The sequence below is a fragment of the Zootoca vivipara genome, chromosome 14, assembly GCF_963506605.1.
Source record: "Zootoca vivipara chromosome 14, rZooViv1.1, whole genome shotgun sequence".
Classification (NCBI taxonomy): domain Eukaryota; kingdom Metazoa; phylum Chordata; class Lepidosauria; order Squamata; family Lacertidae; genus Zootoca; species Zootoca vivipara.
In genome coordinates this window covers 6660534-6679539 of record NC_083289.1, presented here as the reverse complement: position 1 = coordinate 6679539, position 19006 = coordinate 6660534, and the positions used below count along the sequence as shown (strand labels likewise).

Here is a 19006-nt window from a genome sequence, read left to right as displayed (position 1 = left end):
ACTCCAAGCCCGCGTGTTAAGCAAAAACATCAAACAGATGGAGCCTCTGCCAGCAACCTGCTGAGAGGGTTCAGCAGCTTCCTGATTTCTACTTTGTAATGACCCAGCATATCCTTTCCTCCCCACTCGCAAATGCTTAAGTTGCCTCTTTCCCCCATGTTCTATGATTTAAATATCTTAGATAATAGGGTCAACTATATTACAAAGCTAATAATCCCAGCCCAACGTAGGGCATTTATGCTAGCCCGACTGAATGTATTTCCCTCTGCATTTGCCAGGGGTAGATATCGGAACACTCCCAGAGACAAGAGATACTGTAGATGTTCTCTGAATGTGCCGGATAGTGTAGAGCATATTCTCTTTCATTGTCCACTCCACAGCATGCTGCGTGAACGTGTGTTGTGCCCCCTTCTGGGTGCTCTGACACCGCAGCATGGTGGAAATGTTGGGTTCTGCCTGTCTGACATTGATCATAAGGTGACTGCAGGAGCAGCTGATTTTTGGCAGCAGTGTCTCAAGGAGTAGTTTAATAGGAAGAAATCTCAGATTTTTTATACACACACACACACACACACACACACACACACACACACACACACACATACAATTAGTATATGCAGTTTACTGTTGCCTCTCTTTGTATGCATTTTAAATACTTTTGTATGTGATTCTTTTTCTTGAGATTCTATTTGTAAAATGCCTAATAAAGGTTTGATAGTAAAGTTGCCTCTTTTTTGAGCAAATTGGTCAGATCATCTCAATTCATCAGAAAGCAGGACTTTGGCTTCTGCCACTTTAAATCTAGAGCCATTCTGCCCCCTCAGTCTCTATTTACAAGTAAAGGCAGCTGGACATGAAGCCACATGCTTTGAGGTTCAAGAGAGCTGCAGGCCAATGTTGCCCATCTCTTCAGATACAGGCCAGTGTGACTTTCCGATTGGAGGCACATGCTATGCACCGTGTGTGTGTGTGTGTGTGTGTGTGTGTGTGTGTGTAGGGAGCACCTAGCAGCAACTGTCTTAATTGTACAGCCCAGACCAAAATCATGCGGTCTGTCTTCTCAGAGCTGCTGTCTTCTGACCCATGCCTTGTGTTGTGTTCCTAGAAAATGGGCTCCCTGTCCAGTGCCAAGGCTGCGGCCGAAAAGATGCAGAGGATGGCGGAAGTTCAAGTGGCCAAGATGGCAGAGCAGAGCCAGGAGTTGGAAGGAGTCCTTGCAGAGCTGGAAAAGCAAAGCAAAGAACTCCAGCAGGAGCTGGAAAGCATGAGAGGAGAAGAAGGGAAAAGGGAGGAAATAATAAAGAGCTATGAGGTGAGCATTGATGCACAACCCACAGCCAGCATGTGTGGTTTTTTTATATCCTATTTATTAAGTCTCCAAAAACGTTTCAAAGCATTTATCATTTTTTTATACAATTATTTTTTAACATCCAAAGTTTCTTCTTGACTTCCCACCCCTCCTTACCTGATGTTAGTTTTTTTACTCCTTTTTATTAGTTGCTTTATTAATCGTATATTTTTTATTATCTAAACCCCACTAAAAACACTAAAAACTACCTAGTCATCATGTTGGGCTGCCTGGGCAAATGAAAAAATCTGCCCATCACTCAGATGATCTCACCACTGACTCCACGAAAGCTTCTCATAGGAAATATTCCAAATATGTGGTGCCTTTAACCCCGCCCTCCCACTTGACTTCGGCTGGGGCAGGGGGTGTCAAGGGAGGGTTTCAAAGGATGTTAGTAAGATAAATGGGGGAGGGCTGTAGCTCTGCATGCAGATGACCCTTGGCTCGATCTCTGCTGACATCTCCAGGTGGGCCTGAGACCCTGGAGAGCCTCTGCTGGGGGGAGAGAGTACATGTAAACAGTACTAAGCTGGATGGACCAATGACGTGACTTGGCATCAGGCAGCTCTGTGTGCAGTAGCAGAGTTCAGAGAGCAATCCCTTGGCCCTCATGGGGCATGCAGGGAGGGTGGTGAGGCCCTAAGCCCACTCAATAATAATAATAATAATAATAATAATAATAATAATAATAATACAGTGGTACCTCTACTTATGAATTTAATGCATTCCGAACACACATTTGTAAGTAAAAAAAAAATGTAAGTCGAATCCCATAGGAATGCATTAGGAGAAAAAATTCGTAAGTCGAAGCAACCCTATCTAAAAATTCGTAAGTAGAAAAAATCCTATCTAAACTGCATCCAAGATGGCGGACGGAGCTCTGTTCGTAAGTAGAAACATTCGTAAGTAGAGTTATTCGTAAGTAGAGGTACCACTCTGGGCGACTTCCAACAAAATATTAAAATACAAGAGTGCATCAAACATTAAAAGCTTCCCTAAACAGGGCTGCCTTCACTTGGTTTGAGGAGTTGGGTAAAAAAAAAAAAGCAGAATTGGTGCCACAAGAAAGAGAGCCAAACTAGGTGAATATGTGGACTTGTACGGGAGCAGAAGTTTTGGAGTTCCAAAATGGGCAGAGGTTTGAAATGTTGTATCCTTGGGAGAGACACAATGGGGAGAATGCTTCCTCAGTTTTTTCAAAGATAACCTTGTCTTTTATGGCAGAAAGAGAAGCAGCGCTTGGAAGAGGCCCTGGCACGTTTGGTAGAGGAAAGGCAGGGACTGGCACTGGCCAAAACCTCTTTGGAAGCCCAGCTGGAGGATGCACAGGTAAAGGAAAATCTGGCCCTCAGGCTCGCATCAGGCCTGCTCCATCCCCTTTTGCCCTCCCTGCAGAGTCTTTGGGCTTCCATGTCCTCTGGCCTTTACTGGTGTCACTAGTGATTTCACCAGCAGGATTGCTTTCCTGCCACTGTTGTTGAACTTCAGCATCTTATTTTGCTTTCTAAGTTTGTAACCCTTCCCACAAAGCTGGCATGCTTCTCATAGAACGGTTGAGCAGCAGATCAACAGAACGGCTGCCGAGACCTGCTAGTTCAGGGGACTTTGAAACGGGCTAGATCTGTTGCTGCCACTGCTCCAACTTTATCTCATTGGTAGTCTGGGCTACAGGCAGGACATGCAGTTTTTATTCTCCAGCACATAATGCTTTTGCCATGCAGCATCCATCTCTGTCTGATCTAAGCTTGTGTCGGTTGTTTTTCAAGGATTTGTAAACAAATGGTGAAGTTAAATGACCTGTGAAAGATGGATTCACGGGGCTGCAGGAGTGCTTTGGAATGGAGCATGGCTGGCAGATTTAGTTTAAAAAAACACACACAAACACACAGAAACACAGTGGTAGCCTTTAATATCATATTGTATTCTGGTTAAGTGCTGCATTACCTGCTAGGCTCTTTGTCTTCAGGAGGATTCAAGGATCGTGCTACTCTTTGCACCCTCTTCTCCTATTTAAATACTGGTGTGAAACTTTTCAGCTGTAAGAACTGAGAAGGTCGGCGGTTCAAATCCCCACAACGGGGTGAGCTCCTGTTGTTCGGTCCCAGCTCCTGCCCACCTAGCAGTTCGAAAGCACGTCAAAGTGCAAGTAGATAAATAGGTACCACTCTGGCAGGAAGGTAAACGGCATTTCCGTGTGCTGCTCTGGTTGGCCAGAAGCGGTTTAGTCATGCTGGCCACATGACCTGGAAGCTGTGCACCAGCTCCCTCGGCCAGTAAAGCGAGATGAGCACCACAACCCCAGAGTCGTCCACGACTGGACCTAATGGTCAGGGGTACCTTTACCTTTTTAAAGACATAAGAGTGTCTTTACTTGTGCTGCTGAGGAGTCTCATTTGCTTGGTGTGAACTCTGGGGAGGGGGGACCTAAACAATCAGATTCAGAATATGAACTGTACAAATTGAGCAGGGTGAGGTTTGGGGGGGGGTGCAGCACATGAACCCACATTTACATAAACGCCCTTGATCCACCATTGTCCGTTTTGCACACTGAATTTGCACTTCCCCGGTACTCAGCACAGTCAAATGCTAGGTGTGCTTCTGGGCGTGATTTGTGCCTGGCTGTACTTTAATTACAATGCAACCTCTGTATTTAACCTTTAAAATACTGATTGTGCCCACAGAGCAACATTAAAAGCCCAGGTCCCTGCGCCAGGGAACTTAAATCAGAGGTCCCCTTCTCTGATTTTTTTTAAAAAAGGTTTCTTGTTATAGCAGGTATCCCCCCCCCCCTTTGCTCTCATTTCTTGGAAAAATGTTAAGTGCATGGGATCAAAAAATTTCAAGAGAGCATCTCACACAGTGGCTTTTTTTCATGGCTGCAGAAGGACGTCAGCCGGCTGAACCAGGAGCTGCAACAGTTAACTGACCAGCTGAAAGACGAAGCTAACCAGAAGGATCAGTTAAAGAGGATGAAGAGTGAATTAGAGAATGAGAGGTGGCAACTGGACAAGACTATTGAGAAGTTACACAAGGAGGTACGAGCTGGCTGGAGATTAAATATCAAGGGCAGGGGGAGAGAAGATAAAAGACCAAGTTGTACAAAAGGGTTAGAGAGAAAGAGAGAAAGAGGTACAAATGAAAGTGAAATGTGAACTTTGCACTTAATGTTTGGGACCAAGGGAAGATCAATAGGTGCTTTTAGAGCAGGAGTTGTAGCTGGGGCAGGAACACAGGCATCTATCCCAAAGGCAAAACTGCAGGAAATGGATGGCACTTCATCTGGGGCCTGAAATGTCAGCAAACCTGGTGATTTATTTCCAGCAAGACTTAAGAACAACACATTTGTTGCTTCTTCTTTTTTAACCCAGCGGCCTCAGGGCTGGCTGTAGCATGGACAGCCAAAGAAACACACCTATGCCAACTCTTTAAAAGGCAGCATAGATTAAACATGAATTAGTCAGAATGACTGCCTTCTCTCTCCCCCCCCCCCGCCCAGCTTTTCATTCCAACCCACAGCCCTTCTTTGCTGCTCCTTTTCTTGATATAATTACTTATGGGTTTGTTTTTAAAATGTTTAGAACCACTTTTCTGCTTGTATGCTGAAGGTAGTGTTCAGTGTAACCATAAGTTATCTTGGAAAAACATAGAATGAATTATTATTATTAGCCATTTCATGAAGCCAGATGAGACCATTGCCTTCTCCTGGGCCACTCACTCACCCTTCTCATTGCCAGCCAGCACTACTGGAACTGCCACTCGCACCCCCACCCACCAGTGGTGAGAGCCAAGCCAAGTCCCCACGGTTTAAGTAGCCACCGTATTTCTACAAACACTATTCGAAGACTTTATAGCAGAGGTGGGGAGCCTGGTGCCCTCCAAGATGCTTTTGGACTGCAACTCCCAGCATCCTTGACCATTGGCCCTGCTGGCTGCCAGGGTTGATGGATGTTGGGGCTTCAGCAGCATCTGGAGAACCAGAGAAGTCCCCCACCCACCTCTCACTTTAGACTGTAATTTGTGAGCAACACAAGCTGAGAAACCATCAGCCTGGGATTTGCTCTTTGGGCTTCTGTGTTCAGCCTAAAGCTTTTGGATATGCCATTTTGTAGTTGGAATGATGATGGGGGCCTGCTTTGGGCATCTTTTGAATGCTTCCTGTTTCCTGCTAACACTTCCTTTCCTTTTTTGCTAGATGGCAGAAATCATTGAGGTTTCACGAACATCGACGCTGGAGTTCCAGAACCAGCTTGATGAATACAAGGAGAAGAATCGCCGGGAGCTTTCCGAGACACACAGGCAGCTGAAAGACAAAAACCTGGAGCTGGAAAAGGCCCACCTGACATCCCTCAAGATGCAAGAGGAGGTAATGGCTCCTCAGCCTGGAAGAATCATCCTGATTCTCTGGGACAATGTGGACTTTTGCTGGGGGGCGGGGCGGGCAGGGAGAGAGAAAGAGAAATCCCAGTCTCACCCGAGTTAGCTCCATCCAAGCCCTTGCCAGCAAGTGTCCTGTTTTGGTCTGCCATGGTCAAGAGAGAGGGAAGAACAGACACATTGGGCAAGCTTCAGTGTTTTACAAAAATTTGAGAACTTATCAATGGAGGATATAAAAGAATGTGGCCTCTTCATCTTTGAAAATGGGCCATTTTCTATGTTATGATTTACACAGGAACCTCCCTGGGCAAAGTGGTCCAACAAGAATCCTGTATTCCAGCATGATTCAGTAACTGACTGTAAAGCCTATAATGAGTTTAAGGGTCACTGGTGATGTAAAGAAGCTCCAGGAAGAAGGGAGGGTTTGGCTTGCTGTCCAGGGTTACTGAGTTATTATCTAATTCTAAGGCTTGCTAAACTAGGATTGTTTAGTTAGAATGTTTTTTATCCCATCCCATCCCATCCCTATCTCCCCAAAAAACCACTGGCATGCTGCCATCTTGTGGCTGGAAGAAAATCACACAAGATCATTGATACAAACAGTTAAGAAGTGCAAGTTCTGTCTTAACAGACTTTGCTCATGAAAGAGCCTGGTACTTTTAAAAAAGTCCCTACGTGAGTGATTCCACGTAGAAACATTACATGGAGATTGTTAATCTGCACACTATATCTAGAGCTGTATCCATGAACAGGATCTTACAGAAATCTAAGATTCTGAAACTGGAAGTAGTGTTATATTCAAATAATCTTTTTCCACATGAGGTGCTAACACAGTCACCCAAGAAAGTCCATAAGCACAGAACACACCACCAAAAGCAATTTGTACCAAGCTGTGCTTGTCTCTTGACTTGCTTAATGAGCTGCAACTTCCAGATATCTTGTTCCTTTGGACAAACTGCTGGATCTTCATTTGCCTTGCCTCTCTTGCTCATGTTCCCGTTTTCTTTAGACAACCTTCCTCAACCCAGTCCCCTTCAGGTGCTTTGGAGGTTGGGTGGTCATCTGCCATGGATGCTTTAGCTGGGATTCCTGCATTGCAGTGGGTTGCACTCAAAAGATGGCCCTTGCAGTTGCTTCCAACTCTATGATTCAATGACTACAAAACCCATCAGTCCTAGCATCATACAACTGTGCTGGATGAGAGTGATGGGAGTTGTAGTCCAGAACATCTGGAAGGTACCAGTTTGGGGGAGGTTGTCCCAGGAGGTTTCTGTCTCAAATGTCTCAACCTCCATTGCATACCTACTTCACAAGGCTAGAGTGAGTTTTTTACTTGCTGACTTGGCCACAGATTCCTGATATTGGGAAAACAGAGCTGCCCTATTTGGTATTTCTTTCTGTAACCAATTCCTTTCTTTGCTTTCTACATATCTCAGCAATCACTTTCTTCCTCTCAAACTGGAGTGGGTACCCCAAAATGGTTAAGCTGCTTTCAGTGTTAGCTGGACAGGTGAATTTTCACAAGACACCTCCCAAATGGGATTGCTTGCTACACTAGCTAGGCCGGGATTCCTGCACAGGGCAAGGTGGTTTGTTCAAGGGGTGGGCAGTTAGCCTTGTGGGGATCCATTGCCCCTTCTCACCTTTGAATCAGGCTTGGAGGGAAGTCAGGCTTATAATAGCAGATGGGCCCATGAATCTGTACTTGGAAAATGCAAGATGGATTTACTTTGCCCTATAAGTTTCTCTGTCCGTAACAGACCAGACTAGTGATTGCCTCCTACCTAGGGGGGGCGTCTTTAGCCCACAATTTCTTCTTTCAGATGCATTTTATGGAAAAAGAATTACGAGATCACCAGAGAGCTCAAGATGAGGCTATTACCAAAACACAGCTTCTGGAACAGACTGTAAAAGCCCTGGAATATGAACTGGAGGCCAAAAATCACTTGAAAGAAGATAGAGCAAGACAAGACAAGATCATGGAGGTAGATGAGATGAGTGGGGTGGAGGGTGGGAGAGAGCTGAGGCACCACCAGGAAGATGAACTTGGGGAAGGGGACTGACCCCAGAAGGCCAGAGTCCTGGCTTCAGCTCCAGCTCCATTCCGTAAGCATCACTAGAGGCCAATGAGGTTTGGTTTGATTGGCTCTCTCGCTTGTCTCACACAAGACTATTTAGCTGCCTGGCCTTTGCTTGCATGTTCCCTCCCTCCCTCCCTCCTCTCTGGCTTCATACAGTCCTGGAGAGGGAAAGACATGTTGCCCAGATGTGATCAGCTGGCTAGTTGAACTGGAGCAGGCCGTCCCTGGCCCATCCCACTTCCTTTGTTCTGGCAAACACATGAACGAGAACAGAGGCTCCCTGGCAGTGGGACACGGCAGAGCACCCACAGAAACACACCCTACACACAGACAGAGTTGCAAGGGCTCCGGGAGCGCATGTTTCAAATCTCACCCTGCTCCATTTACACTCCGTCAAATGCGGCCCCTCAAAGTACCCGGCTGAGGTTGCTGGTACATTCAGCCCAGCCCTTTTCTCTCCCACTCCCCCACCCCCGGCCACACTTCCAAAGACTGTTTCCTAGGCAGTATTCCAAAAAGATGACAATATAAAACAAAAAGGAACTGTAAAATGGTAGTGTAATCATCAAACAGCAGCTAAGCTATGTTTTGGCACTCACAGCTCTGCCGGAGTATGTAGAAGCCCCTCAAGGCATCACCGACCCCTTTTCCAGGAACTGTGAAGACTGCCCTTGGTCTGGGAAAAGCTGCCAACTCTGTGGGCTGTGCCAGATGTGGACCTCTGGTTTTCCAGGGTTCTTCATGTGATGCTGCCAACATGGCTGAGGGGAATGAAACTCTGGTTGCCCTAAGGAACTGCCCCAGAGAATTTTTTTGGGATTTCACATCCAGTTGCTGATTCCTTTAAGCTTGAGAGATGTTGAATGATGATCAGTGTAAGCCAGAGACGGGGAGCCTGTAACCCTTTAGTTAATGTTGGACTATAACTGCCGTCAACATCCCTGGCCATGGACCATGCTTGTTGGGGCTGATGAGAGTTGGAGCCCAATAAACCTCTGGAGACCCACAGGTTCCCCGTTCCTGAGATAAACATTTGGGAGCGCACAGTCCTCGCCAGTGCTTTCCCCCCTCTTGCTTCATGCCAGTATGCCGCAAAAGCACCGTTTCCCAACAGCTTAAAGCAAGAGAGCAATGACTAAATCCTCTGCACCTTGGAAGCGTTTCCAGGACCTCCTTTCCCTGCTTCCCACTTCCTCTAGTTTCTTAGCATTGCCAGTGACAAACATCATCGTTGTCATTGCTGTTGTCATCATGGCCGTTTATTCAGCCAATCCCATCTCCAGAACTTAAACCTCTACCCCAGCTGTTCCCCGAGTCCACTGCCTCCTCTGCCCACTCTGATTTGACCCATGAGAGAGACTGTTATATGGAAGGTGACTGACAGCTGGTTTATTGGTGGGTGGCTGAGCAGGTGGGGAGCAGTGACCGGCAACTCTGCAAGCCATTGGGGGCATGATTTGCAAAGGTGGGAAGCGCCAGCGGCCAATGAGCTTTGAGAACAGAAAGGAAGGGGTTGAGGGAAAGAAGCCATGCAGGAAGGTGCTTCTGGTTTCCCTCTCCTCTTCCCACCTCAACGCCTTTCTGGCTGTGTCTCCAGGGGAGATGCTGCAGCTGCTGTAGGGGCGCATATGGGACTTCGCCTCTTTCTAGAGCAAGGCTGGCACGCCTTGTGAATGGCACACTGAGTACCAGCATCATTTCCTGGTGAAAAACGCTGGTCCTCACCCAGTTTCTAGTCCTGAATTCTTACCTTCCGGAGTTTGCCTTGCTCACCCACTGCCACTCCTTCTTCCCATGGAGACACTCTCAGCCATCCTTTCGCCAGCAGCCTTTTGCACTGAGCCAATGTTGTGTCATCTCTCCTAGTACAAGATGTCCCAGCTGGAACTCGAGCTTGAAGAGGAGCGGAACAATTCAGACGTCTTGTCTGAAAGGATCAGCAGGTGCAGAGAGCAGGTACCTGAGCAGGGGGAATTCTCCAATGGGCAGCTCTGGCTCGAGGGAGCACATTAAGATTCCTGACAATCCTCTGGAGTTCTCTAATTGGGCCCAACCCACCAGCCACTACTCAGCTGTGTTTCTAGGGATTCCATTCACATTCTGCTCCAGACGATTGCCCTGTGTCATCCTTGCAGCTACTCTGTGTGTCAGGTGGCACTGGGAGAGTAGGACTGGCCCAGGGTGAATTTGGGGGCCATGCCAGGAATGTGAGTCCAGCATTCTAGCAGCAGCAGCAGCAGCTGGCAATGAGTCCCTCTGTTTCTTGTTGGTTCTAATTGGGCATGTACAAGCCTTCTCTCCTGCTTAAAAGTTGTTTGTATTTATGCAGCATTTTGTGGGGGTATGGCAAGGGGGCAAAGGATGTAGGAGTTGCCTTGTTGGATCCACAGACCATGCCAGTGTTCAGTGTGGATGCTGCAGCCCATTCTGTGCCTGGGGTCATGGAATGGAGGTAGCCTCCAAGAGATGTAGCTGTAGTTTTAAATCAGAAGTTTTAAAGGAAACGCAAACCGCCAACATTCTGACCAGCAGCATATTATGTAAGTTGGGAGGCGGGGTGTTGGGTCAGGGCAAAATAGGTGTTCGCCCCAAAGGCTCTGGAGCCCCTAATTTTATACGAGTTACAAAGTTTTCCTTGTTCTGAGTCAACGCTAGGATGGCCAAAGGATGGATTCCCAGGAGACTATTTCAGGGTCTGCTAAACATTCACAATAAAGCAAGGACTAATAATGGGTTTGTTTTGGTCAACCGCGTTGATTAAGGGTGCCAACTGACCCAGCCCGGTTTGCCCCTGTGCCTTTAACAAAGGTTTGGGCTGTGGCAGTGTGCAGGTGTCATTTCCATGGCATGGATGAAGCTAAATGTTGTTACCACTTGCTAATTGCTGCTGAAGTGACAGCGGCAGGGGCTGACTGAAAAGTTGGCAAACCTTTGGGTGACCCAGGAAACTCCCCCTCCCCCATTTCTGGCAAGCTCTCTTAATATGAAGTTAATGGAGACTAATCTGTAGAATGATCGGCATTAAATAGAAAATATTGCCTAAGTTTTATGGGGCATTTAACTCCTTAAACTGCTGTTTGTCATGATTGAGAAGCTGCACATTTCTGCTTTGAAGTTAATGGCAGCTCTTCCAGCTCAGCAGGTGAGAGTTGTAGCTTCTTCATAGCCCCATCCTTCAGGTGGCTTTGAGAGGAAAGAAATAATTGAAATGTGATTGTGGGACTCCAGGGCCCTGGATTGTGTTCCCATCGTGTTGTTGGCATCTGAGCTGGGGTGTAAAGAGGAGAAGGGGAGATGCTGGCTTGCTTTTGCAAAAATGTAAGGAGATGGGAGAACCAGTTGTGTCTCTGTGTTTGTTTAGTCAGTCCCTAAACCTTGATTAAAGGGTGGGGATTAAAGGCTGAGGATGACACTATCAGCAGGAACAAAATCCTATATTATTATTTGCAAAGCCTGCAGGGGTGACTCGAACCCGAGTCCAGCTGTGGATATGAGAGAGCCTTCTTTGGCAATGCCACTGTGCTAGGGAGTTGGGTGGCCAGGATTCAATAGCAGCCCTTCTTCCTCTACTGCCTGGATGCATTCTCGTCCTGCAGCAACTAACAACTGGGGCCGGGGGACGGACGACCAAAGAAATAAAGCCGACTGAACATGAATTAATTGACTCCGGAGCAGCTTCTCTTGAGGGGCCTGTTTCCATAGCAATGGCACAGTAAATGAGCAAAGGATGAAGTTACATTGGCAGGGCTGTCATTTGCTTCTTTTGGCAAAGCACTCCCAGTGGATGCTGCACACCTGCTCCTCACTTGACGCAGGTGCGTGGAGCAGGCAGATGAAAATGTGGGAAGTGCCGGCTTTTTTTTTTTTTTGGCCAGAGAGGCATCCACGCTTCCATTAGCTCCCTTTATTGAGCAGCTGAGTGTTTCTGCTGAGTCAGGCAGCCCAGGAAACAGGGAGGGGTGAGGATTTAGTTTCTCCTGGCTTTCCCCTCTCGAGGACTACTGAGACATGCGTGTGCCCAGTGGGAGACGGAAGACAGCGGCTGCAGCCGTCTTTAGGCTATTATTAGAAATCAAATTACTTTTCTCCTTGACAACGAACTCCGCAGCTGCGCCTTGTCCAGAAACAGACCCAAAGCACCAAGCTCTCTAATAAAGGCCCCTTGGACCGGACGTGCTTGCTCTTCGATGGGCCTCCCTTCCAGCTGGAACAGCTGCTACCTGAAGTGGTGCAGTTAATGCTTGTGCTTGTCATAGAATTAGAACATCTTTGATGCATTGGGGAGGAGAAGATAAAAAATGCAGAAGGGCACAGTAGGCCCATGTTTCTTCTGTCCTAGTGGCCAAGATGTGTCAGTCTGGGGCTACCAGGAACCTGCCCCTAGATCCTTCACCAAATTTGATCTTCTCCAGCCATCTTCCCCCCCCCCGAAAAAAATGTTTAGGGGTACTCTCATTTTGACTCAAGAAAATCACCATTTAATAGTTCAAATCGGGGGAAATAAATACAGTAAATGGACAAAAGTACAAAGAACATGCATTACCTCATATTACACAGCTGACAGCTCGCAGTAACGCTCGCTTCCGTCTGAGACTCGGGAAACGCCAGGAAAGGAAATGAAGCCGCCATCGGAGGTGGTAACAATGAAACTGACCAATCACCGTGCTAGATTCCAACTCCTACTTCACACATTAAATGCTCGCTTCCATGTGAGACACCGTGACAGGAAATGAGGCCGCCATTGGGGGTAGCAATGGAACTGACGATTCACTGTGCTAGAAAAGAAACTAATTTTTAAATTTTTGGGGGGGGGGTTATGCGTGCCCCTGCGTACCCCCACCAGAAAAAAGCACTGTCTCCACCAAGAAAGAACAAGACCCTCCCATGGCCTACAGCTCAGTTAACACCCCTTGAGAATCGTATCCAAATGACAACCTGCCCCAAAGGTTGCAATTCAGAGAAGCCCAGCAAACCCTGACGAGACCCTTGCTTCAGACCCCTCAGCATTGGGCACAGTGAGATTGGCACCACAAGCCGGCCTTTGGGGGAAATGTCCACCAATAGACAATTCTGTGTTGACCCTTCTACACAGAAGCATCCTTCAACAACCACAGCAGCAGCATCCATCACCTCAGGACCCCTTGCTGTCCTACATCCATCCCTAATGTGAGACCCAGGGATGGCCGCCCACATTTTTCACAGCCTCTGAGCACACAGAGGAGACAATAGCTCAGTGTCTGGAACCTCACTGCGACCAGCTACATCCAAGACCACTGACAAACATCGTCCATTTAAAAGCTGCATCTTTAATTAGTTGCTCATTAATTCCCCCCTCCCCTTCAGAATTTTCTTTCATTTTGTCTGGGCCTCCTGAAGCAATTATAGCAGAGTTTTCTGCATGACCCCAATAAAAAGGGCCTTGTAAAAGATGGAAGTAGGGGTGGCACTCCATAACAAGATCTTCCAATGTCCAGACAACAACATTGGTTTCAGAAGTTCATGGTACTTGGGGTGTGTATGTGTGTGCATCTGGAGTGCATATGCTGTCGTTTGGAATTTGGTGCACACTGGGATGGGCACTTTGTAGGGAACTGCCCCAAAAGCAGTTTAATATCCTTAAACCTGGACACAGACCCTGTGCCTTGGATATGATGCCAAACGGAACCTTCCACTGGGATCCTCTTTGACCTCATTTTCCTATAAAAGGGTGCTAGTATCTCATTCCATCTCTCTCTCGGTGTTTGTGTGGCTGTGTTTTTTTACCTTAAGAAAATGACTTCGCTTTCCCAAACTCTACTTCCCCCACTTCATGCTCCTTCTTGACCCCCTTTCTGTGGCTAAGCTCCTCCTTTGCCAGCCCCCTTTGTCTGCACCCAAACCCATTATTTGGTCTTTGCCCTCCCCACAGCTCCCTTGGGTCAGGAATAGCTCCCTCCCTTAAGAAGCAGCTTTACACCAGGCCAGACTATTTGTTTGTCTTAGCACTGTCCACTTTGACTGGCAGGGAGGCTCTCTATAGTGGTGGCACATGCAGAGAAAAGTCCCATGCTCATTCCCTGCAATCTGAGCCTTTTTTAACTGGAGGTGCTTCTGGGGATTAACCTGGGACCTCTTGCAAAGTGTGTGCTGCGCTACATTGAGCTACAATTTCTCCTCCCGTTCCCATCCAGCTTCTTTTTCCACAAGGCAGTCCCTGAGCAAGCCTGATGCTTCTTTCTTTCCCATCCTAGTCCATCCTCATACTAATATTCATGCTGCCCTTCCTGCCACTTGTGCCCCCTGCCCATTTCAGACTGGAAATGCCCTTAGCTGTGGCCAAGTGGGTGACCACTAGCCATGATGGCTGTGTGCTACTTCCAGGATCAGAGGCAAGGCCAGCTGCTGAGTATCACACCTAGGGACATGCTATTGCCCTTGTGCCTTGCTTGTGGGCTTTGAGGAAGCCCCTAGTTCACCACTGTGGGAAGCTGGACTGGATAGGCCCGCTTTGGTCTGACCTACCGGCAGGTCTCTTTTTAGTGCCTGCAATTCTACGGCATTGCCTGGAGCTGTAGAGGAGAGTGTTAAGACGTGTTGCTAGGTTGCTACCATTTGTTCTTTTTCTTTTGCTTATCACCTACAGATTGAGCAAATGCGGAGTGAGCTACTTCAGGAAAGGGCTGCGAGGCAAGACTTGGAGTGTGACAAGATTTCACTGGAGAGACAGGCAAGGATTGCAGCTTTTTTGGTGCTCAGGCTCAGCTTGGGTGTGGTGTTTGGACCGTGCAATGGGAAATGTGGATGTTAGCAGGCAGTGCCCCAGACTGTGTACTGAGTGCCCCCCCCCAGTGCCGTTGAGTGGGCAGAGCCTGGCTCAGGTCTCCCCCAGCCTAGAACCCTTCAGGTAGTTTGGGCTGCCACCCCCACAGCTGTACTCCCATCATTCCCAGCATCTTATGGCTGTGCTGGCCAGGGCTGCTGGGTTTTGTCCAAAACAGCTGAAGGGCATCAGGTTGGGGAAGGCTTGCCTAGACCCACACCTTCAGCGTTAAGGAGCAGGGCTGCCTCCTAGCAGGTTTGGACACCAGTGCCTCTTCTCTTGGAAATTACACAGGAAAAAATCCACCCATAGCCATCCCAGCTTAAACACTTACCATAAGGAGCAGAGTGCCACCTAGTGGTGGACATGCATCTTAGCTGTCCAAAACTAAAGGCTCAGCCAGACATCCTTTTGTGCCATGTTACCAGGCCCAGCTTTGAAGCTCTGTGTCAGAGCGGTTTCTCTTTTTTTGTCCCAGCGCTTTCCCCATGAAAACCTGTGTTTGCCTGCTGAATTGGAGAAAATGGCAATCGAGTTTTCTGCAGGTTGCCGTTTTGCTCCAATTCAGTGGTAAAACGTGGGTTTTCATGGGGAAAGCACTGGGTCAAAAACAAAAAAAAATCCTTGGACAAAGAGCTTTAAAGTACAGATCTGTGCCTGAAAAGTGCGGCAGTATATGAAATGTGGATGATCCCTAAGTGTGTGTTTATCCTTTTCCAAGGGCTACACTATTTTTTTTAGCATAGGAGCCAACTCCTAGGGGCAAGGTCCCTTCCGCCGCCCCCTAAAATATTTGACTTCCCCCCCAGGTTGATGGTCATTCCTATTCAAATAGGGTTTGTGTGCACTGTGTATTGTGATTGATTATGTGAGGCGGGGCTTAGCTGGACCCCCCCCCCAATATTTTATTCAAGTTGGCACCCTTGATCTTCAGCAAGACATTCACTACAAGTTGTGAAATACAGAAACTTCACATCTATAACTTCCAAATCTCTGTTGTTTCTGCCAGCCAGTAAAAGCCACCAAAAGAGGTGGGTCTTTAAGGCCCATTTCAAAATATAAAGGGGTGAAGTTTCCCTGGTTTCCTGTGGGACTGAATTTCACAAATGTGGGGCCATTCAAGAGAAGGGCCTGTTCCATGTGCCCAGCAACCTATGCAGGTCCTGTGAAGCAGATTGTTAGGCATAGGCAGGTTGATATGAATTGTTGATCCTTTCTGAAGAATATTAAGGGCTTTCAGGGTTATCACAGCACTTTGCATCAGACCTGGAAGTCACGAAGGTCAGATCTGAGCAGTGGGCCACAATCCCTTCAGAGGTTTCCATTAATCAAAATGAGAGACACTTCTGCCAGAGTGTGACTCATATTAACTGGGGAGAAGAGATGGATGCCATTCGTCACTCAAAAAGTCTAGGGCAGGCACATCCAACAGGTAGATCGTGATCTACTGGTAGATCACTGGACGCCTGTGGTAAATCACTGGCTCCCCCCCCAAAGAAGCTCAAGAACTTTGGCTCCCCTAAAAAATGCTCAACATTTTAGCCCTTCACCTCCCAAAAAGAGGGCTTTCCTTCCACCTCAGAAAAGCTCAACAACTCTGACCTGAACTCCTAAAAATGGGCCTTCCTCCTTCCTAAAAAAAAGCTTAACAACTTTGACCTGAACCCCTAAAAAATGGGGCTTTCCTCCTCCCTAAAAAAAGCTTAACAACTTTGAACTGCCAGTTTTTAACTCTGTGAGTAGATCACAGTCTCTTCGGAGTTGGCCACCCCTGGTCTAGGGCATGCAACTGTCCAGGCCCAGTGCTGCATTGCTAATTTGTCCACAGACTTATCTGCTCAATAAGCTCTGCATATTCTTACTCTAGAACAAAGACCTGAAAAGCCGGATCTTTCACCTTGAAGGTTCTTACCAGACCAGCAAAGAAGGGCTTCTAGTTCAGATGGAAACCAGGATCATGGAACTGGAGGAGCGGCTGGAGAACGAAGAGAGGTAAAGCAGACTGCAAGACCACCCAAACATGATGTCCCAGATATTCATCTATTTTAAGAGTCACAAAAGGCCTCTCATCTAAATACTGGAGACCCACCACCTCTGTTAGCTTAAAAAAGAACTGAAACTATTTCAAAATTTGCACCGCTTACAATATTTCAAATCAATACAAAGTTTATAATCCACCCATCCAGTAAAAATAACACAACAGCAGAGCCGCATATAAGAAGAACAGGACATCAGAATATTTCATGCTGGAGACACACCATACGGAAGGGCTGTTGTCTCCATGCCCCGGTTGGCAGACTTCCCACCTTCCCACTTGTCTAGACAGGCCTTTGATATAGAAGTGTTCCAGGTCTTCCTTACCCCGAGAGACATGTAATTTATGGGTTGTTTTCTCTGCAATAGCCAGAGTCAACATATTTTTTTTCCACAATGAAAGGTTTAAGTCCAGTAATGTATTTCATTTCTGGGCCAAAGAAGAGATTATTGTATCTGGCATCCATATAAGAAGCTAATTCAATCTGAAAATTGCTGTTTGATCATCCCATAAGTTAAAAATGGCAAGTTGGGGGGAAGCTTGGATGGAGTATTTAAAAAAAAACACTTCACAAACACCACTCCAAAATTTGGATGTCAGGGGCATTCCCACAAAAATGGAGCTACCGGAGCTGCACCAACAGTCCTGTGGGGCAATTGATGTCATGTGAGAAAGCGGCCCAGGAGTAAGATGCTACCATGCAGAATTTTTAAGGAACATTCCCTTACACAAGCTGAGGTTGATTTATAGGGCTTAAGTACCCATGTTGCATTCTACTCTGAGTCATCTATTTTCAATTGTGGGTCCTTCTCCCAGGTAAGTTGAACATTTTTTGGTTCTTACCTTGCTATCTGTGAGTATGCCCTTCTCTTTTCCTAGGGATCGAGCTAACCTCCAGCTGAGTAACCGCCGGCTTGAAAAGAAAGTTAAGGAGGTCATGATGCAAGTGGACGATGAGCATCTCTCTCTGACGGATCAGAAGGACCAGGTAAGGAAGAAAAGCATCTCTTGGGCTATTGTAGTTACCAAGGATTTGTCCCCCAAATGTACTTTTATTACGTTTATAGCTCACCCTTCATCTTGGGACTGTGAGCCGCCCCAGGAACTCACTAAAGACACTAAAACCGTAAAAAATATTACACAATATGAAATGGCTTCCATTTTTAAGGAAAAAAAAGGTGCTGGTAGTCACCGTGAAGTTGTTACAGTAAGTGCCACACTTTTAGCATTTTTTTGGGGGGGGGAGATGCCAGTACTACATACCCTTGAGTACCCCCAGAAAAAGCACCGAGTACACCTCTGCTTTTTCTTGTATGTGGCATCCAATGCTTTCTGTTGTTCTAAAGCAGGAATAGCCCACATGGTGTCCTTCAGAGGCTGGGACTCCCATCAAGTCCAGCCAGCCCAGCAAGTGATGATGTTGATGATGGAAGTTGCAGTCCAGCAACATCTCATACACACCACTTTAGTGACCCCTGTTTATTTTCCAAAGGATAAAATACATACATACATACATGCATACATACTTGGTCAAAGGGACCCCGTGGAGGGTTGGTCACTTCTGGAGCAGGTCCTTCATCTGGATCCAGTTCCCAAAGGCTTTGAGCTTAAGTTTTCTTCTAACCATAAACATAGCATTTCCCATGATTGCTCCATTGCTCACATAGGCTCCATGCCCTCCATCAAGGGTTACTGAGGATGAATGACCCCTTGTTCTCCCAAGCTCTAACTGGCCCCCTTCTTCTTATTTCTCAGCTGAGCTTGCGTTTGAAAGCAATGAAACGCCAGGTGGAGGGAGCAGAAGAAGAAATAGATAGGCTTGAGAGCACCAAGAAAAAGCTTCAGAGGGAGCTGGAAGAGCAAGTTGACTTGAATGACCAACTGCAAGGGCAGCTGAATGCACTCAAAAAGGAACTCAGGTGGGAAAGGAAGAGCCTTGGGACCCAGAAAGGTTTTCATCAACCCTTCCCAAGATGTGGAAAGTCACAGCTCCACATGCCGCATTGGCTTCTTGCTCATGGGTTGTATGACCCAACTCATTCTCCTCATTCTGGATCCAATAATCTTTGTTTGGAAACCTTAACCAAGCTGATTGTCCCTGTCCCTTCCAATTTATAATTTTGGGGTTCCATGGCACTTTGGTTTGGATTTTCCCCTACCCTAACATTCAGCCCTCTGCTGGGAACTAGTTTAAAATGTCCAAATTTGGAGCTTTCCCTCAAATTCCTTCCAGCAAAATGTTGGACTTAAGTGTCATGCCAGAACCTCCACTGCTGAGTTGACAAGGAGCTTATTTTTGTGTAAACATTCAGAGAAAGAGGAGCTTTGCAGAAAGGGGCACGTGCCCAAGATTGCGGTGCTCATTCTGG

The 19006-nt window shown here is 47.0% G+C and overlaps 1 protein-coding gene across 3 annotated transcripts in view; it reads left to right on the top strand.

Annotated features, from left to right (window-relative positions):
• Nucleotides 1-19006, top strand: part of CGNL1 (cingulin like 1) — a 74415-nt gene that overhangs the window by 51894 nt on the left and 3515 nt on the right. For all 3 annotated transcript variants that reach the window (XM_060282599.1, XM_060282597.1, XM_060282598.1), the window contains exons 9-18: nucleotides 1106-1312; nucleotides 2573-2677; nucleotides 4231-4383; nucleotides 5541-5711; nucleotides 7546-7707; nucleotides 9670-9759; nucleotides 14426-14509; nucleotides 16470-16594; nucleotides 17517-17625; nucleotides 18393-18556. In XM_060282599.1, coding sequence (XP_060138582.1) covers nucleotides 1106-1312; nucleotides 2573-2677; nucleotides 4231-4383; nucleotides 5541-5711; nucleotides 7546-7707; nucleotides 9670-9759; nucleotides 14426-14509; nucleotides 16470-16594; nucleotides 17517-17625; nucleotides 18393-18556 — 1370 coding nt within the window. The remainder of the gene's footprint in view (nucleotides 1-1105; nucleotides 1313-2572; nucleotides 2678-4230; nucleotides 4384-5540; nucleotides 5712-7545; nucleotides 7708-9669; nucleotides 9760-14425; nucleotides 14510-16469; nucleotides 16595-17516; nucleotides 17626-18392; nucleotides 18557-19006) is intronic.